The 20,704-nt window shown below is 32.9% G+C and overlaps 3 protein-coding genes and 1 long non-coding RNA gene across 7 annotated transcripts; all 4 read right to left on the reverse strand.

Moving 5' to 3' along the window:
- Positions 1–124: 124 nt before the first annotated feature.
- Prp18 (pre-mRNA processing factor 18) lies at positions 125–16,585 on the reverse strand. The gene is made up of 6 exons (XM_074136654.1): positions 16,429–16,585; positions 16,233–16,350; positions 15,987–16,156; positions 4,307–4,519; positions 4,008–4,220; positions 125–428 (listed from the first exon to the last, which is right to left on the reverse strand). The coding sequence occupies exons 1-6, from the start codon at positions 16,489–16,491 to the stop codon at positions 186–188; spliced, it is 1,020 nt and encodes a 339-aa protein (XP_073992755.1). The 5' UTR covers positions 16,492–16,585; the 3' UTR covers positions 125–185.
- On the reverse strand, positions 7,985–10,913 carry LOC141458544 (uncharacterized). The gene is made up of 2 exons (XR_012461046.1): positions 9,124–10,913; positions 7,985–8,872 (listed from the first exon to the last, which is right to left on the reverse strand). It is a non-coding gene; the product is annotated as an uncharacterized lncRNA (long non-coding RNA).
- Positions 14,341–15,979, reverse strand: LOC141458542 (uncharacterized). The gene has a single exon (XM_074136664.1). The coding sequence runs from the start codon at positions 15,267–15,269 to the stop codon at positions 14,508–14,510; it is 762 nt and encodes a 253-aa protein (XP_073992765.1). The 5' UTR covers positions 15,270–15,979; the 3' UTR covers positions 14,341–14,507.
- A 1,831-nt stretch (positions 16,586–18,416) lies between the features above and the next one.
- LOC141458543 (receptor-binding cancer antigen expressed on SiSo cells) lies at positions 18,417–20,704 on the reverse strand. 4 transcript variants are annotated; one of them, XM_074136666.1, is made up of 6 exons: positions 20,578–20,704; positions 20,216–20,447; positions 19,974–20,145; positions 19,509–19,661; positions 19,318–19,425; positions 18,417–18,605 (listed from the first exon to the last, which is right to left on the reverse strand). In XM_074136666.1, exons 3-6 carry the CDS (start codon positions 20,124–20,126, stop codon positions 18,441–18,443), a joined length of 579 nt encoding a protein of 192 aa, XP_073992767.1. In that variant the 5' UTR covers positions 20,127–20,145; positions 20,216–20,447; positions 20,578–20,704; the 3' UTR covers positions 18,417–18,440. The 4 variants fall into 4 exon arrangements, with proteins under 4 accessions (XP_073992767.1, XP_073992768.1, XP_073992769.1 ...); XM_074136667.1 differs by having other exon boundaries at positions 20,543–20,600; XM_074136668.1 differs by having other exon boundaries at positions 20,268–20,603.

The raw sequence follows: 20,704 nt of genomic DNA on the forward strand, positions 1-20,704 counted from the left end.
GCGGCAGGCCACTAGGAATAGAACTAACGCTCTGCTGGTACACTTTGCGAAATCGCCCTCTCATTCTTTCCTTATTCATTCTTTTGGCCATAAGAGAATGCAAAATTTAAAACAAAAATGAATCTATACTTGAATATTAACAATATATTTACAAAATACTAATAAACGAATCTTTTAAAAATTTATTAAGAAGGAGCTGGCGAATATTCGACACATCTTGAAGGATCAGTTGGGAAATAATGTTGACATTTAGTCATCAATCTCTTGAGTCCTTGTATATACTTTCGTTGAGTCTCATCATTGAGAACATGGGCCACATTTTTAGAGAAAATTTTCTCTCGCCCTGTTCTTGCATGGATGCCTACCATAGTCACTCCAATCGGCCAAGGTGCATTGCCAATTGCCATTTGTAAATATGCATCGCTTGCCTGTAATAAAAATAATGGAAGTATTTAGAAAAAAATTGATTTTATTCATTTCAGATTAAGTTTATTTTAGCTCAAATTACTGACTCATCTGAAATAAATGTATAAAATGTAAAAATCTGTGCCCATATACATGATTCCTACATTAATCTACATTAGTCTACTCGACTGTTTTAAGAAGTTTACCATAAATTCAAACAGGGCCACAAGTTTTTCTATACTCTTAGGTTTCCAATTTTTGACGTGAATACGTCTTTAAATTTGAATCATACGGTGGCAATCCAAAAAATCTAATGATAACAAAATCGGGGGATACAGTTTGGCATTATAGCTTCGACTCTATCGTCTACATCCAAAATTAAATTAGACCACTGGATAGCTAAAGGATCAAAGAATTCATTACGATAAGCGAGGACTGTGACGCATCGCGCGCGGTGGAGAGGGAAGCGCCGCTATTTTGAGATCATTTTGCTGCGTATCGAGATTTGCAATTTGTATAACTTTTGACTCGGAGAAGCTACGATGTTCGTTTGAGTTTTAATCGTTAGCTGTCGTCTCAATCTATCAATTGTGTATAAAACATTAGTGTAAAATAGAGACAGTAAATATAATAAGGTGTTAGAATAAAAAAATATTATCAAAAGTGTATAATGTCGGCCTATACGCGTCGAAAAGCCAAAACCAAATACAGAGATTTGGTTTCCTTGATTTCATCCTAAATACATAAATAAAAATATTTTATATAAAAAATATAACCTATTCACGTTTAGGCTACATTTTAATTACATATTCAAATTACTCAAACTCCCGGATTCCCATCTTTCTAAAATGGTCGCCCTTAGAGTCATTAATAGTAATGCACTGTGGTTCAAGTTGTGGAACACTTTGTGTACAGAATTCTCTTGCGATTCGCTATTTTCTTTGAACAATGTAAGTGAATGGCTAAAGATGTTCAATGATTTGTTGAACAGACTAACAATTAAGTTTCAGAATGAGCAGTACAAGCAAGTTGCCTCTTCCTCTCGTTTCGTATTTTACAAACAATTGGAACATAACGTTGATATGTTTAGCTTAATCTCTGATCAGACTCAGGGTCTGTCATTGACTGAGCTAAGGTGGCTTTTTAAGATCAGAGGGGATTTATTGTATCTCAATGGTGCTCCAATATGGACGAGGGAGGTAGTAATTTGCTCGTTATGTAATGCGCGTGTTAAAGAGGATATTGTGCACTTCATGGCCGAGTGCACCATACTTGCAGAGATTCGTCGGTTGCACTTGAACTCAGCCTCCTTTACGAAAAGCCAATTTATTGATCAGCTAAGTAATAATTTTAAAAATTTAATTAAATTTGCCCGACACGCTTGGCACTATCGTTATCAGCTGGTTTTGGAGTTCAACTATTGATTTATATTTGATATTAACCTTTTATTAATTTATTTTACTCATTTACTCATTTAATTTTATTTATTATTATTTATTTATTTTTTATTTATTTATTTTATTTGTATTTTCTTTTCGCCACTTCATATTGCAAGATATTTATATTTCTTTTACTGTTTATAGTCAGTCCGAGGTAGTAATTTTATTTTTGTTTTAATCTCAGATTTCTTTTTCTGTTCAGTTATTATAATTTATTAGACATTTAATTTTATTTTTGTTTTAATCTCAGATTTCTTTTTCTGTTCAGTTATTATAATTTATTAGACATTTAATTTTATTTTTGTTTTAATCTCAGATTTCTTTTTCTGTTCAGTTATTATAATTTATTAGACATTTAATTTTATTTTTGTTTTAATCTCAGATTTCTTTTTCTGTTCAGTTATTATAATTTATTAGACATTTAATTTTATTTTTGTTTTAATCTCAGATTTCTTTTTCTGTTCAGTTATTATAATTTATTAGACATTTAATTTTATTTTTGTTTTAATCTCAGATTTCTTTTTCTGTTCAGTTATTATAATTTATTAGACATTTAATTTTATTTTTGTTTTAATCTCAGATTTCTTTTTCTGTTCAGTTATTATAATTTATTAGACATTTAATTTTATTTTTGTTTTAATCTCAGATTTCTTTTTCTGTTCAGTTATTATAATTTATTAGACATTTAATTTTATTTTTGTTTTAATCTCAGATTTCTTTTTCTGTTCAGTTATTATAATTTATTAGACATTTAATTTTATTTTTGTTTTAATCTCAGATTTCTTTTTCTGTTCAGTTATTATAATTTATTAGACATTTAATTTTATTTTTGTTTTAATCTCAGATTTCTTTTTCTGTTCAGTTATTATAATTTATTAGACATTTAATTTTATTTTTGTTTTAATCTCAGATTTCTTTTTCTGTTCAGTTATTATAATTTATTAGACATTTAATTTTATTTTTGTTTTAATCTCAGATTTCTTTTTCTGTTCAGTTATTATAATTTATTAGACATTTAATTTTATTTTTGTTTTAATCTCAGATTTCTTTTTCTGTTCAGTTATTATAATTTATTAGACATTTAATTTTATTTTTGTTTTAATCTCAGATTTCTTTTTCTGTTCAGTTATTATAATTTATTAGACATTTAATTTTATTTTTGTTTTAATCTCAGATTTCTTTTTCTGTTCAGTTATTATAATTTATTAGACATTTAATTTTATTTTTGTTTTAATCTCAGATTTCTTTTTCTGTTCAGTTATTATAATTTATTAGACATTTAATTTTATTTTTGTCTTCGTTGAGTATTTATTAATCTATTCGTATTATGTCCCAACTTGTATTATGTTCTAATTATATTGTATATTGCTTTATTATAATAATAAGAATCAATATTTTGTTTTTACGTCGACCTCCAGCAGACGGACTAGTTCCATGCTGTACATTACTTGTTTGATTTTGTTCAAGAGTATAGTTTTGTTCTGTTTTTTTAAATAAAGTAATATTATTATTATTATTATTATTATTATTATAACCCGTTACGTAAACGTATTCACGTACAACACACGGCCGTGTCCATGACACAGCCACAGTAGAGCTTTTTTTTTTTGATAATTAAACGCAACTCTCCAAAAATTACCAAATAATTATTAAACCTTCTTGTTTGTAACAGAAGTATTAATTTTTAGCCATTTTGTGTATGCTTGAGAACATCTAAAGCTCTTAAAATTTGATTTTTCTTAGAAAAATCACTCGGAAAACGACTTATTTCCCGATATTAAGAAAAATACTAGCTTTACTGCCTTGGCAATATTTTTAGTAGAAAGGGGATGGAAAAATACATAAAAATGTCCTATCGCGTGCTCTTCTTTCTCTTTGATAACAAGTTAAAAAATTGATTAATAAATACCAGATTTTGACCTTAAATAATACATATTTTTACCAGTAACACTGATGGTCTAGTGGTTAGAGTTGCTGACTTTAGAGTAAAAGATCGCAGGATCGAAGCTTAGGAGTATTTTAAAAAACTTTTTTTCTTATATTAACCTGACCCCCAACCCACATGAAGGAAGGAGGGGATTTGGATCCGACGTTGATGACGTCATGCGCCAGATCTCTCTTTTTCCCTCTACTTTTATAAAATAATGAAAAGTATACAATTACCATTATGTAGTTTCTATCTAACAGATGCCTCACAATTTCCTTAAGACTGTCCAGAATATCTTCTGGCAAAGATTTGGTTCTTAATTTATTTAATAGCGGTTTCAGATAAAGTTGGGTTTGTGTATATGTGGCAAGCGCCATTTTGCCTCTTGTGGCCATCTTTTCTGCATCGCTTCTTTTATTTAATTCTTCACCCCATAATCTTAGAATTAACTATAAAAACGTAATAGAAACTAATTGAAAAGTGAACACTTAACCACAAAAAATTTTCATTTAAAAAATACAAAAACTATTCTAACCTGTAAGAAATGTATAATTACGTCCATATCATATTTAGAATCTCCTTTACCCAATTTGGCCGACATTTGCTGAATTTCCTCGTAAGAAATTTGTTTTTCCTGTTGTTGTCCTTCATTTAGAGTACTACTTTCTTGATTTTGTGATTTTAGGATTTCATCTAAATACGCTTTATCTACCCTTTCCATCGCTTCTTGAAAATCATTTCTGAATCCCTATTAAAAAATATTTATATATATATATATATATATATATATATATATATATACAGGGTGTTCAGCATAAGACTACGGTAACTTCGGGAGGCGTTTTTGGGCCTCATTTTCAACAAAAAATTCCATATAAACTATGGCTCGATTCGGCTCCGTTTTATAGATATTTTTAATTTTATGTTTTTTCAAGGTGTTACTACTTTTTAGCAAAAAGTTGTCTATATTTCTCAAACTATTAAAGCTACAGCTATTTTAATAAGCTCATTAGAAATAAGGTTAAATTTCCTTTTAAATAAGCTAATTTGTATTCCAAAATAATAATATTAAGTATTTTACTTTGTGGCCCAAACATTAAGAAATAGCAAGTTCCTAATTTTTTCCAAAAACTTTGACTTTATTTTTCTAAAAAACATTTTATATGAAAAAACCGTGCACTATTCAGGAAAAACATCTACATACGATCACCTTTCGAACGGTATCCAATGCATTGGGGTTATGTTAAAAATTGATGCAGAAATCTGCGATTAATTGCAAAAAAGTAGGCCTCAAAACAGCGTCGGCATTATGAAAGGAATTCACCTACCATAAGAATATAACTGATCAGAATCATCAAATCCAGTACGATTTTTTGCAAACGTGTAATTTAATAATTAATTAATTTAAGAACCACATTCAAAAATATATTTACAATATAAATAATAAAATAAAATAAAAAGAAGAAAAATGAATATGATGTTAAATGGGTGTTAGGTATCAATTTCGAAAGAAAGGATTTTCGTTTAAAGTGTTAGATCTGTGTGTTATTCTTTAGTTAAATAAAGAAATATGCCAAATAATGTGAATAAATCACAGAAGTGAAGAGCCAATGAATAAGCTAAGAACAGGAGATTGTGATTATTCATTAGCTCTTCACAACCTGTTAATTCCAAAAGTTTATTGAGTAGTTCAAGAAAATCTGGATTTGATCAGTTATATTCTTATGGTAGGTGAATTCCTTTCATAATGCCGACGCTGTTTTGAGGCCTACTTTTTTACAATTAATTGCGGATTTCTGCATCAATTTTTAACATAACCCCAATTATTGTATACCATTCGAAAGGTGATCGTATGTAGATGTTTTTCCTGAATAGTGCACGGTTTTCTCATATAAAATGTTTTTGAGAAAAATGAAGTCAAAGTTTTTGGAAAAAATCAGAAACTTGCTATTTCTTATGTTTGGGCCACAAAGTAAAATACTTAATATTATTATTTTGGAATACAAATTAGCTTATTTAAAAGGAAATTTAACCTCCTTTCTAATGAGTTTATTAAAATAGCTGTAGCTTTAATAGTTTGAGAAATATAGACAACTTTTTGCTAAAAAGTAGTAACACCTTGAAAAAACATAAAATTAAAAATATCTATAAAACGGAGCCGACTCGAGCCATAGTATATATGGAATTATTTTGTTGCAAATGATGCCCAGAATCGCCTCCCGAAGTTACCGTAGTCTTATGCTGAACACCCTGTATATATACATTCAATTTGGATATGGCAAAAACAAGAAGAGAAATCGTCATTTAGTATTCGTGTCATCATTTAGTTCATTATCTTTAGAAAGAAGAGACTTTCTAAATTATAAAGGATTGTTATTTTCAAAATTTTTAAAAACAGGGCAAACTAAGAATAAAGTATGAGGTAGCTAAAGCAGGTGTTACATTATGAGAAGGAAAAAACTATATGAACGTAATAGTTCTTATTACTTACTGTGCAGAGAAGTCACTTCCATTATAAAAGTTCTTTAAATATTTCAAGAATTTTTAAAGGTGTTTACCAGATTCAAGTCGTACTTAAAAATCTTGGATTGCCCTTTGCAAATGGAATAAATCTAACTTGGTACATTCCCAATATCTCCCTGTAGGAAAGAGCACAGATCTTCAGCACTATAAGGAGTGCCCTCAGCAGCATAATAAACAAGCAAAAACATTGTGATGTTCCAGTTATCACTTTTCACCCATATACAGGCTGTTCCCCTCATAATAAGCAATTATCAGTGATTATATTTATACGAGGTGTGTTCAAAAAGTAACGGGAATTTTTAAATTTCGCGGGTTTGGAGAGTCTGATTGTAAAATATTTTTTTTATTATGTTGATACACATGCCCCTGAAGTACCATAAAATTTTCAGTAATATTCATTGTTTACTTCTTAAATGGCAGCCGTTAAGGTTAGACGTGTTTTTCAAGCTTGGCGATTTTTGTTTGTTAAAAAAAATGGATCAAAGAATTTGTATTAAATTTTGCGTAAAAAATGAAATAAAGTGTAATAAAGTGTGTGAAATGTTAATAAAGTCATATGGTGAGTCTGCTATGAGTAAAACAAGGATTTACGAGTGGTATAAGCGTTTCCAAGATGGCCGCGAAAACGTTGAAGATGACGAACGACCTGGACGTCCAAGCACATCAACAACCGATGAAAACGTGAAAAAAGTGAAAGAAATGGTTATGAACGATCGCCGAATCACAATCAGAGAAGTCGCTGATGATGTTGCCATATCAATTGGCTCAAGCCATGAAATTTTTTCGGATGTTTTGGGTATGAAACGTGTGGCAGCAAAATTTGTTCCAAAATTGTTGAATTTCGAACAAAAACAGCGGAGAATGGAAGTTGCTCAAGAGTCACTCAATGAAGTCGACAACGATGCGGATCTACTGAAACGTGTTATAACAGGTGACGAAACATGGGTTTACGGATATGATGTCGAAACTAAGGCTCAATCGTCCCAGTGGAGGCATTCTGGATCGCCAAGACCGAAAAAGGCGGTCGAATGTGAAGGTTATGCTCACTGTGTTCTTCGATTTTAATGGCATAGTGCATCATGAATTCTTGCCACAAGGTCAAACAATCAATAAGGAGTACTACCTACAAGTTCAACGCCGTTTGCGTGAAGCAATCCGAAAAAAACGCCCGGATTTGTGGCAAAACAATTCATGGATTTTGCACCACGATAATGCACCTGCTCACACTTCATTGCTTGTTCGTGAATTTTTGGCCAAAAACAAAACTTTAACGATGCCCCAGCCTCCATATTCGCCAGACATGGCTCCATGTGACTTTTTTCTATTACCAAACATAAAGAGAACATTAAAAGGCCGTCGTTTTACAAGCATAGATGACATTAAAAGCGAATCGCTGAAAGAGCTGAAAGCTATCACAAAGATCGAGTTTCAGAAGTGTTTCGAGGATTGGAAAAAGCGCTGGCACAAGTGTATTGTATGCGAAGGGGACTACTTTGAAGGCGACAATATTAATGTAGATGAATAAATAAATATTTTTTTCAAAAAACGAAAGTTCCCGTTACTTTTTGAACACACCTCGTATATCCATGTTTCCCCATTAGAGAAATGGTTACATACCTATAAGTAATTAAACCTATTGGGTTGTCCAGAATATAATGCAGGATTATGGTTTTAAAAGAAAAAAAATTAATGATTTATAAATGTTTTTATTAATCAAAATAGTCTCCATTACTTTCTATACATTTCTGCCAACGTGTGGGTAACTTTTCCCATACCCACTGTAATAGAATTTGGAATCCTTAGAATTTATAAATGCATTAAACGCACTTTCTAATGTTCTTTGGTCAATAAATTTTTTATTTTGTAAATAGCGATCCAGGTGTCTAAAAAAAAAATGTTAATCTGTTGGCTTTGAGGTCCGGTGAGTAGGGCGGGTATGGCAGATTCTCATAGCCAAGCTCCAACAATTTTCGGGAAGTCAAACGTGAGATTTGTGGCCGAGCGTTGTCATGCAACACAATGGGCTCCTTTTAATTGGCTTCATTATTGCCAATTTCTGATGCATTACGTCAATTTGGTTATAATACGATTCGGATTGATGGTTTCGCCAGGATTCAAGAAGCTGTAATGAATCAGACCAAATGAAGCCCACCAAACAGTATCCATCCCCAATTTTTTTGATGATTTGGGGGCTTTGGAAAATGTCGTGCTGCTTCTCCTTTGTCTAGCCACTGTCCAGAGCGTCTGGTGTTGTCGTAGAGGATCCACATTTTATCGCAAGTCATAATTCTGGACAAAAAAGGATCGCTGTTTTTTCTGCAAAGAAGTGCAGCACAAATTTCATATCGCTGATCTTTTTGGCGGTCGTATGTGTGAGCAACCCAACTTTCAAGCTTTTTCACCTTCCCAATCGCCTTGAGATGGTCATCGACGGTTGATTTGCCGAGTTTCCCTACCAGTGCTCGAACAGTTGTTCTGGGATTTTCTTCCACCAAAGCTCGAAGAACATCGTCATCAAGGGCAGAACTTCTTCCAAGGCCTTCTTTGTCTTCAAGCTCAAATCTCCCTCTCGAAATATCTGGAATCACCGTTGAACAGTGCACTCACTTATACAGCCTTCGCACCAGACATCAATGATATTTCTGGCCGTTTGGACCTCGTTTCAGCCGAGTTTGAACTCGTAAAACAAAATTATGCGAAAATCACGCTTTGACATCTTAGTAAAGACTGAATTATTTCCAATTAGCAAAATATTACAAAGGCAAACAAACATTTTTGTTTGAAAGAAAATTACTAAGTACATTTATATAAGTCAAAAGTCCAACATACGTAAACAGAAATTTTCCAGTTGAGTAAAATGTACTACCATATAATTATGGTTTTCTTGTAACTGAAACAGAAAGTCTCAATGATAAAAATCCTTAGATACCTTTAGTTTCGTTATTTTTATTTTATTTTATTTTTTTTAGAAATCCTTATTGACCGCCAATCAATGCTCTTTACAATACTTACACAAATTTCAATCTATGCTGGGAATCATGACAGAAATTTACACTGTAATTGCGTTAAAGTCAGCAGAAATATTAATACCCTCTCAAAATAAAAATAAAAAAAATGACCGAATCGGACATATGGGCTCAGTACCTCCCCTTGAAGAACTTCAGAAGAGATATCTATTTCCTCAGATTGCTAAAAACCCATTGTCAGACTGTGAAATGTGGGCAAAATCATAAAAGTTGTTTCATTATTCGCATCCACCCTTGGGTTGGCACTCAAATTAAATTCTTTTAATATTGGACGATCTAAAATAATGTGTCCTAGTATTGGTAAGATCAGACATATAAAAGAAACACAGACAATTTTCCTATTTGATTTGCCATTCCACAATGAACGCTTGGTGGTAGTTTTAGGTCTCATTGCACTTATGAATTGAATTTGAATTTGAAAATGTTTATTTACAATTTAAAATTTTTTATACAAATATATATAAAAGGAGGTTTCAGGCTGCATGCCTATATCCTCTCCACAACATATCAACATTTACATTGGGTACAAGTCCAACTTAATGCTAAGGCAAAAAATTTAAAAAAAAACTTACTACATAAGATTAATTAAAGCAAGATATGCTTTAGCCTTTTGTGTTTGTATTTTCTATAATTAAGAGAACTTAAGTTATAGTCCATAATACTTTTTATATGCGGGTAGGGACTATGTGTACAGGAAGTTACAAAGTTTTCCGTAGCGTTGTAGATAAATGTGGACACGCTGGCAACATCAAGTGCTGCATGCATGTAATCTATGGGTGTCCACCGGGGATATGACCCAACTAACCTTAAGCATTTGTTTTGGACTCTTTGTAACTTCCCGTAATTGGTGCAACAAGTATTGGACCACACAGGGGCTGCATATAGTAGTACGGAGCGGATATAGAGATAGTAGATAAGTTTTTTATTAAGAAAATCTAAGTTAGAGTTGCGGTTCAAAAGAGGAAAGAGACTGCACATAATTCCTACCGCTTTATCGCACACTGAGTTTATGTGTTTGGTGAAAGTTAATTTGGAGTCTCAACACCAACCCGAGGCACTTATGAATAAAATCTATAAAACTGCCATTTTAAAGATAATTTTGTCCTTTATAAGTCATCTTTAAATAATCAGGATTTAATAGCCAAAAAAAAAATAAGTAAAATTATATCATGTGTAAAATTTTGCTCAGTTAAACCATCACCCAAATACCATTTATTTTTTTACTCAAATGAATTGTGAAAACATAAATCTACTACGAGGTAATTCATTTTACATTTTGTGTTTATTACTTTTAAATTGTCATTTTACTTGTTTTCTGGATTGAATTCAATTCATTAATTGTAATGTATGAAGTTCTTTAAGGTGCAAGTATGAGATGCGGTGGAAGCTCTCTTACAATATGTATATCGAGTAAGTTTACGAATAAACATGCATTTAGTCAATATTCTCCACTATTATTATATATGTTAATAACAGTTCTTCATTTTCCATTGTAGAATTAGTACAACTTCAAAACACCAATCTAATAAAGAAGTACTTCTTTCTTCACCTCTCTAAGTTTTTCTCGTTTAACAATACCTCACAGGACGGACTATCTACAACACCAGGATTGAAAGCTCCGGGCATCTCAGATGTTGAAGCTCCTTAAATAATTAAAAAAAAAACAAAAACAAATTGCTATGGGTATCCCACCCCAACGCAAACTTGAAAAATGTAGCCCAAATAAAATATCTTAGGCCAGCATAATTAGTTGATATATGCAACTATCTGGGCTTAGATTGTTTGTTTTAGCATAATTCTAGTTCATAAACTCAAATATTCTGAAGCTAAACTGAAGTTATATGGGTTTTGGCAGCAGTGGATTTCTTTCCTATACATGAATGATATACATAACCACTGCAAATGCTATTCAAAAAGTGAAAGAGGAAACCTATTTTACTTTGGAATGACGGATTTTCCCTTATCAAACAATTCTTGAAACTTCTCTGACCGCATCTTTCAATCACTTCCTCTAAACCCGTTTTTTCGATGCCCTTTTTTAAATTTTGTTATCTACCCAATCTGAGTGCTACCCATCTTCACTCCTCTCGGTTTCCTAGAGCTGGAACTTTTAGATATTCTCCATCTCCCCACCTTTTAACACGATCAAACATCTCAATTATTTTTTCTTCCATATTTTTCTATACAATATTCGTAACAACCTTTGTTTTTCTCGTTTATTTTCCTATCTACTCTTGATTCACGTACATTCCAAACAAGTTTGTTACTTAATAACTTTGTCTTATGTTGCCTTATGGTCTGTGCCCCAAACAAAAAGATGCCCTTTATCGGACTGTGTACGTACGAGGGTCGTTTGAAAAGTCCGTGCAAAGTCAGAGAGATAGCACTACTGGCGCGTATCGAGGTTATGTTTAGTTAGTAGCATCTCTTGGAAGAACACACACCAAGTTTCAGCCAGATCGGTCTATTTCTTTGTGTTTGGCATTCGTTTGAATCGAGGAAGTCGAGTGATTTTCAAAAAATGGACGAAAAAGAATTTCTTGTGTTGATTAAACACTACTTTATGAAAGGCAAAACGCCTCAGGAGACTAAAGAGAAGCTCGATAAACATTATGGTGACTCTGCACCTTCGATTAGAACAGTTTATAAGTGGTTTCAAAATTTTCGGAGTGGCCATATGGGCACAAGTGACGCCGAACGTTCTGGACGCCCTGTTGAGGTTACTACTCCAGAAATCATTGATCAAATCCATGATATGGTGATGGATGACAGAAGAGTGAAGGTGCGTGAGATTGCTAGTGCTGTGGGCATCTCGAATGAACGGGTACATAATATTTTGCATCAACATTTGGACATGACAAAGCTATCCGCAAGATGGGTGCCGCGATTGCTCACGCTTGACCAAAAACGAAATCGTGTGAAGTGTTGCAAGGACGGTTTGCAGCTGTTCCAGAAGAATCCGCAGGACTTTAAGCGTCGTTTCGTCACTGTGGATGAAACATGGATACATCACTACACTCCTGAGACCAAAGAACAATCTAAACAATGGGTTACCAAGGGGGAATCTGCGCCAAAAAAGGCGAAGACCTTTCCTTCGGCCGGAAAGATTATGGCGACTGTCTTTTGGGATTCGCAAGGAATAATCCTCATCGACTATCTGGAAAAGGGTAAAACTATTACAGGTGCATATTATTCATCGTTATTGGACCGTTTGAAAACCGAGCTGCAAGAAAAACGCCCACGATTGGCCCACAAAAAAGTCCTTTTCCATCACGACAACGCACCAGCTCACACCTCAGCAGTTGTGGTCGCAAAATTAATGGAAATAGGGTTCCAACTCGTTTCACATCCCCCCTATTCTCCAGACTTGGCTCCCTCGTACTACTATTTGTTCCCCAATATGAAGAAATGGCTGGCGGGAAAAAGATTTTATTCAAACGAGGAGGTGATTGCAGAAACGAATGGCTATTTTTCAGACTTGGACAAATCCTATTATTTGGAAGGGATCAACAAACTAGAGCAGCGTTGGACGAAGTGTATAAGCCTAAAAGGAGACTATGTTGAAAAATAAAAAAGGTTTACCCCAAAAAATTAAGTAGTTTTTATTTTTGCACGGACTTTTCAAACGACCCTCGTATAGGCGCGTCAACATCGAACTCATTGACGGTCGGAATCTTTTTGCTAAACAAATAATAATTTGAGGCTGACCCTATTTTGGGCCTGACTTCGGATGTTATGACTCCCAAATATAGCTTCGACAAGTTAGTGACCAGAAAAAGATCTTCCTGGTGTGGGTACCTAGTCATTCAGAAGATAAAGGAAAAGAAGTGGCAGATTTATTGGCTCGGGAAGGCTCTGCGGGACACTTCGTTGGCCCGAAGCACAGTTCCGGGGTTCCGAAGTGAGTTAAGTCTGCGACCATTAACTTATGGGTGCAGAGTAGGTCTCAGGAGTGGTGGTTTGCCGAGCAAGGCGAAGGCGTACATTAAAGGCTATTCACCGAGGCTGACTGCAGAATTAATCCGACAAGACCGTGGGGCAATAAGGATGATTGTAGGCCTATTAACTGGCCACTGCGGGCTCAGGAAACACATGCATCGCATGGGCCTGGCGGATGATAGCTTCTGTAGATTCTGTCAAGAAGAGAAGGAAACTGCACTAAATGTGTTGTCAGTGCGAGGGGCTTGTCTGGCTAAGGATGTTACTTCTCGGGGAGAAAAAATCAAGGCTTGTGAGCTTTACCCAGGAGCCACTCTCCAGAATTAAGAGTCTGATTAAGCGGACGGGTCTGGAGGGTGAGCTCTAAAGTCGGGGAGCCACAATAGATCCATAGGGGTAGCGGTGGCGTAGGCCTTGAGGCCGCCCTAGTCGAATCTAGTGTAATCTACTTATCATGGAGTCCAGACATTTACATTTGTCTAACTTTTAAACCTGAATCTTGTTAAGTTCCTTGTTGACCAATATTAGGCTTTATCGGTGTTGGTGTTTATTTCCCATTCCTCGACTTTCGCTAACATGCATTTTTCACGGCATACATTCAATTTTATCCTGATACTGCTAAACTAATCATACAAATGCAAATATTGTTGAATTTGCTGCCCATAGTTGGACATTTTTTATTTCATTTCTAGAAAATGAGTTTTAAATAAAGTGAATACATCGATTAAACCTACAACAGGCCGTTGTTTGCTGCAAACTTTTCGGATAGTGTAATTCCAACTATTTATTAAGATGGTAGATTTTTTGTTAGGTATCATAAGAGACTTCCACATCCAGCCTTCAAAAGACTTTTATAAGACAGCACTATGTGCATCATGGTAAATTTTCAATAATCATTCAAGCTAAAGTAAGGACCCAATTTTCCAGAGCTTTTAAAAGGTATCTATAAACTACAGTAAGAAGTAAGCTTATGGATCCTTAAATACCGGAATTAGATACAAATACTTTATTTCTCAATAGAAGATGTTTTTTCGTGGATAATCCGTTATCCTATCGCAATTAATAAAAACTACTGCAGATAAAATAATTTCAAAATGGATCCTTTATATTTATTATATTACTTGAAAAGAGTTAGTTACTTTCCCTTACCACTTTTACCCATTATTTCTGAACCAGTTCTCCATTGATCATTTTAATTCTAACAATTTTCGTGTCATCCACTTTAGACTGATTCGGCCTACCTGAACCTCATTTTTGTTGATCCGGTTTTAACTGATCAGTTTTTGGTTGAACCATCTTTGATTGTCCTGTTTTTGGTACTTCGGTTTTTGGTAAACCTTTTTTTTTTTCATTTGTTAATTTATCGGTTTTTGGTACTTTAGTTTTTGTTTGACCTGTTTTCGGTTTATCAATTTGCGGTTGATTAGTTTTCGATTTATCTGTTTTTGTTTCAACGATTTTCGATTGACTTGTTTGTAAATTAGGTTTTTCTCTACCAGTTTGTATAATAGGTTTTCCGTTACCTTTCACTTCGTTAGTTGTTTCTTTCTCCACATTAGAACTTCGATTTTCATCTTTCCCTTGCGTTGCTGCTACTTCTAACAGAGTTTTGAGATCTTTTATTTTCTTAAAACCCGCTTCTATGACGCTGGTATATGGTTTTGTTTTATCCTTCAAAGTTTTCACATCGACTTTGTAATACTTTAAAGTATTTTCTTTTAATTTATCAACATTTAAACCATAAAGTTCATAAAGTATTAGGGTCTCTTTTATAAAAAGAAAGGATGGCAAAATTTCAATTCCAAATAGAAAGGTAATTTCATCTGCTCCATCTACGTCGATCTTTAAAATCATTAAATCTGGATACTCTTTTTCTAATTCGGTTATTTTAGGCGCTGCTACTCTACAAGGTTTGCACCAAATCGCACCAAAGTACAACACTATTAGTTTTTCCCCAGCATCGTTGATTTTAGATTCTAATTCAGTAAGACTTCTTATTTCAGTAGGCATAGTATATTAATCTCACTTCTCAATATTGAATGATTGAAGTAGGTTGGAAATAAATACCACGATTTAGGCACGCATCAAAAATTATTAGTAAAATAAACAATGAACAAAATGTTTGAAAATGATTCAAGTTTACATAGAGGCCAGCACTATGAAATAAGGCAACATAATTGTACTTATTTCACTGATTTCTTCTTCTTTCTGATCAGAGATCTCATTGTTCAAGAATGAGGATTATTTTTAGTATAATTAATATAATTAGCAATAGAAACTTAGAAAATATTCCCTGAATTAATATAATTAAAAAAAAATTAATGCATCACACTAATGGCATTTCCATGAAAACCAAGTGAAGTATAAATTATCACATGCTAAAGCAACGAATTCCTCAATTGTTACTCAAAACCAGAAAGTTTCGAGTGTTAAAAGTGTGCATAGTTTGTAAATCATAATAGTGTAAAAAAGTTTGAAAGTTTATGAAAGAATAAACTTGTACAAAAGTTTTCTAGTTGTAAGGCGGTAAAAACAAAATCCAACAAAGAGAATTACATACTAGAAATAAAACTATTGTCAATAGTGTTTTGAGCTAGGCGAATAATACGTCATTAAGAAAAATATCTTAAACATCAATTAATGTTTTGGGCAAAACCCAAATATAAGGATGTTACTCTAAAAACAAAAAACTTTGAACATAACTTACTTTAAATAGCATTAGTTTACCTTATTCAATTCTGGCTCCAATATTTCACACTTTCTAAGACGTTTAAATGCTTCTAGCTCTGTTTCACCAAAAAGCAAAATTGGTTCACCTCTTTCTCGCAATCTTTTAATCACCTCTTTCCTAGATAAAGATGCATGGTCAATAACGTCATCCTCCAATGAAATATTACCTAAAAAGTAAGACCGTTCGTTTTTTATTTTATTTTTTTTGCTTTGTAATTAAGTAGACAGCTTTCTTTAAATTACCATTTTCATTTTTTTCATCACTTGAGACCTTAGTTTCTCTACATCCGTACTTCTTATAATATTCTTCTTTTTCTAGTTTAACTAATTCCGATCTTTTAAAATATTTTTTTGCTGGTTCCTGAAGATAGTTATTAAAGTTGATAAAGAAATTTAAGTTAATGGGCATATACAAAATAAAACATATGTATAGACTTACAAGCAACTTTTTTTCTTCAAGAAGTTGCCGTTTTTTAGCAATTTCTTGTTTTAAAATATCCATTAGCCAACTTCAGTCACTCACGTCAAAACAATGCAAGTACTAAGGCTAAGAGTAGTAATCCGTACTTAGGTTATGTTTGCTTAACATATTTATTTGGTTCCTCGATTGATTACATCGATTTATCAGTTTCATTGGCTTTAAAAATTCACTGTGGAGAGGGGTCGCTGCTTTACTAAATCAAAGAAATATAAAAATATCTAACCAGAAATGCAAAAGACCGGAACCCTTTGCATTTGTGTGCATCATAAATCTGCATATACATATATCTTACAGATTGATTCGTTCGATAATGTAGATTGCCGATTCAATCTTTTGTAATTATTTTATCAGTTACGTTCCCAAGACTCCATACTCTGATGGATTCAACACATCTAGTACTTTGAATAAGTAAATGAAACAAGTTAAGGGTTCTAAATTGGCTTGACTTGTTAACCAAACCTCATCATTTTTGTTAACTTAGATTATTTCTCCTTTAACAAAAATTTCAACTTTAAGCAACTCTTTTTAGCCACTATCGGCATTTGCCCTCTACCTTCAGCTCATATCGCTTCTCACTAGTCTGAATAATTGTTATCTCAAGATTGCCTTGCATAGGTAAGAAATGGCAAAAAATTATTTTAGTAACTGCTTTGACTGAATGAGAAGGTGGACGATCTGGCTAGGGAAGCCACAGTGGATGGACAGACTACAGACTACAGACTTACTAACGAGGACGTTAACACATTGAGCCGACAAAGAGCGGTGGCGAGTTGGAGTCAATTATACGCAAACGAAAAAGGTGCTTTCTACAAAAAATATAATCCGGTCGCAGGCCAGAGAAAACTCTGGTTTAGAAATTTTGAGAACTATAATAAAAGATTTATAAGCAGTATGTGCCGGTTACGTGCGAACCACGCTATTTGCGGTGAATATTTATATAAAATTGGGAAGGTGGATAATGACTTGTGCGATAGATGCCATGAGGTGGATAGCGCTGAGCACATCATCATGGAGTGTGCGAAGCATGACATACAAAGAAAAGAGCTTTTCAACCGCCTTGAAAAGGAGCTAACTTCCCCTTATAATTATATGTGCATTTTGAGCAGTAATAATGTAAGGATATATGAAATATTATATGGTTTTATAGTAGAGGCAGGCATTAAAGTTTAACAGATTTTAGGCACTAATGAATTATAAAAACATAAAGGTTTAAATCTAAATTTCTGTTATGTACAAATAAATGATATGCTGGCTGTATGGTGCTACCGATGCCAAGGGGGAAAAAAAAAAAAAAAAAAAAAAAAAAAAAAAAAAAAAAAAAAAAAAAAAAAAAAAAAAAAACTGCTTTGACACTTGTCAGCGGTTGAAATAACCTAAATGGAGCTGAAAATATTTCTGATACTCCTCTTTCTTTTACCTTTATCAAAGAAGACATCAGTAGATAGCTGTATTTCAAAACATTATGTCACTTATTCCACTAGCTTGCTTTCCACCAGATGACCTGATTTCATACCAGTTAAGTTACTACAACAAAGGACTAGATTTTATTTCTGGAACGGTCTTCCAGGTTGTGTATTGTGTAGTACTTTCTCATCCTCTTTCTTCCTTTCCTATTTTTTTTTTAAACTCTTTTTCTCCTTGCTCACAAATAGAGTCTGATTCTCAACTTACTTTAGTAAGCTACTTTCAAGGAAGTATTTGTTTACTCAAATTTTGTCCTAAAGATCATCCTAGCCATTGCGCTGTGCAGCTTGCAGTATACAAAAAAAGAAAATTCCAAATGAGTTACTAAGATAATAGATGGATGACCAATCGGAAAGAAGAAGCCTGAAAGGAAAATCTCACAGCTGTTTCCTCTTGAGGCTATCTTATTAAAGAAGAATTCCCTAGAAGGTAGATAAGAATGGTGATACGAAGAGTTATGGCTAAAATGAAATATAGAGGAATTAAAAAAAAAAAACTTTATTTAATTATAATAAAACTGGTCTTTTTTGATCCTTTTCAAGTAACTTCTTGTTCTTCTTTTCTTCCTTCCTCTTTTGCCTTAAAATTTCTTCAGTGTTCCATTCATTTGAATCAGCCCAGTCGCCATCTCTATTTTCTGCTTCTTCCCACGATCTCAATTCAGCTGCATCCTAAAAATTGATTATAAATTGAGAAAAATATAAAAGAATTAAATACTTTTTACTTTTACTCCAGCTTATTTTTTCTTATTGCCACAACAGTCATGGACAATTGACAAAATATATGAATATTTAAATCAGTAACCATATAAAGCATGATCCTATCCTAGTTATGACTTCACACAGATCAGACATACGCCTTCTACGATTCCTGGAACAGCCTTTCTCGCTCTTTAAAGAGTTTTCTCTCTCTCTTTAAAGTCATAGCTTAAGAGCCGTTTGATCGGAGTTTTTATTAATGCCAAGGACCAATGAATGAAGTAGAACTCCATTCCCGTCCAGCAAGTCAATAACCCTGTACCGAGTTTGCGTTAAGGAGATTTTATTATTATTAAAAAAATTAAAAAAAAAAATAGGTACGGTAGTATATATTGATGTACGTATTTAAAAAAAATACAATTACAACTTTTATTTTAGTGAAAAAAGAACTTCTGTAAATTATTTTAAACAACTTTTATTTTTAACAATACAAAAAATAAAAAAGATTGTTTAGATTCTTGGATGATGACTTATAATACTAAATAAAATATAAATAAAACAAGACAAAGGGATATATATGATATATATATATATGTATATATATATGTATATATACGCCATATATATATATATATATTGTTTCAGTTGATTATCAAAAGTAAGAATAGTTTAGAAACATACTTACTGTAGGAATCGAAGTATCAGGAGAAAAAGCAAGGCGGGAGGCAGCTGTTAGAGATTCCTTTGGTTTCAAATATAATTTTGGAGGTTTTTTAATTGTTGGTTCCATGTCCTTAAATAAATGAAGAAGAAAAAAGAGTTTAAGTAAGAAATTATAAATCAAATTTACTAGTAATTATAGCAATTTCATAGAACCTGGAAAAAATTTGGCTGTATTTCCTCCAATGATTGCTGAGGCTTCATAAGATTATTCCGGTAGTGTTCAATGTGTTCTTGAATAGTTTGAGGAGGGCGATGTTGAATCTCATTGGGATCATCCCATGAGTTCCAATTTTGCAGTTCCTCGCCCTGGATACAAATGTATATTTAACATTATTTTCAAAATGTAAACAACTTTTAATACAGGAGTTATTTTAAGTACCAAATTTAAATACGGGTTAATAAAGCATATTAACGACAGCTTCAAGAATTAATACCGTATGGAAGTGTTGACTTCCACATTTAGTTTTTTAAAGTACTGAAATTAGTATTCTCCAATAATGGCACCAGTTTATTACAAACATTTGGGAGTAACGTTACGTCCGCTTGTTAATGAAACATTGTGTACCTTCACATATCCTGAACTAATTGAAAATAAATCAACTAATAAACTTCATTTACCTTACAGCCGTATTGTGTGTTTGGTACAATACCAATGTCTGTTAGAGGAACAACATCTGCTGATGACTTCCTCCTTCTACGAAAACAGCACAGTGATCTTTTTAATAAATTGAAAAGAAATATTAGAATAGTCTTCAGTTTATTTAGTAACATTTCACAGCATCAATGTGGGCTAAAATAAAGAAATGCTTCATTATTTTGAGAACTGTTAGAACGTGTTCATCTCAACTAGGTGTACTTACTTTATAAAAAGAACTATTAACATAAACAAATCGCCATTTCAGGTAACTTTACCTTTAAATAACTCAATACAGAATTTAGAACCGGTGAATATTAACAATATAAATGTCCATACTTTCGTTTACATTTTATCAAAAGTAAATAAAAAATTCTAATCGAAGTTGAATCAAAAGCAAATTATCTTCATACAACTCTTTTCATTTCCAAGTGCGCACGTTTTCGCCCATTGAACTACTATAAAATTCATTAAAATTTACTTATTAGAAATAACAAACACTTAGTTTAAAAAAGTTAACAATTAATGGTCACAAAAAATCAAGGTTACGAACAAATACTAATCGAGTGTAAATTTTTCAATACGTACTACTGGTGATGGGAAGGTTCTACTAAACCCTCGCGACAATCAAAGGAACTACAATCCATAAATGTGTGTTATCTCCACCAGGCGAAAGGTATATTGAGTTGTAAAATTTGAAATAGTACTCAATAAT

This window comes from Rhodnius prolixus, unplaced genomic scaffold (genome assembly GCF_049639745.1).
Source record: "Rhodnius prolixus isolate KJV_2025 unplaced genomic scaffold, Rpr scaffold_5, whole genome shotgun sequence".
NCBI classification, from domain to species: domain Eukaryota; kingdom Metazoa; phylum Arthropoda; class Insecta; order Hemiptera; family Reduviidae; genus Rhodnius; species Rhodnius prolixus.

Bases quoted from the DNA above. Each gene is read 5' to 3' on its own strand.
- LOC141458542 (XM_074136664.1), bottom strand. From the start codon at position 15,269: ATGCCTACTGAAATAAGAAGTCTTACTGAATTAGAATCTAAAATCAAC.
- Prp18 (XM_074136654.1), bottom strand. From the start codon at position 16,491: ATGGATATTTTAAAACAAGAAATTGCTAAAAAACGGCAACTTCTTGAA. The intron at 16,157-16,232 runs GTAATTTAAAGA...CTTACTTTTTAG, and splicing joins TGATGAAAAAAATGAAAATG to GTAATATTTCATTGGAGGAT. The intron at 4,221-4,306 runs GTTAGAATAGTT...ACGTTTTTATAG, and splicing joins TAATTATACATTTCTTACAG to TTAATTCTAAGATTATGGGG.
- LOC141458543 (XM_074136666.1), bottom strand. From the start codon at position 20,126: ATGTTACTAAATAAACTGAAGACTATTCTAATATTTCTTTTCAATTTA. The intron at 19,662-19,973 runs GTAAATGAAGTT...ATTTGTATCCAG, and splicing joins ACACACAATACGGCTGTAAG to GGCGAGGAACTGCAAAATTG. The intron at 18,606-19,317 runs GTAAGTATGTTT...ATCAATTTTTAG, and splicing joins CTGATACTTCGATTCCTACA to GATGCAGCTGAATTGAGATC.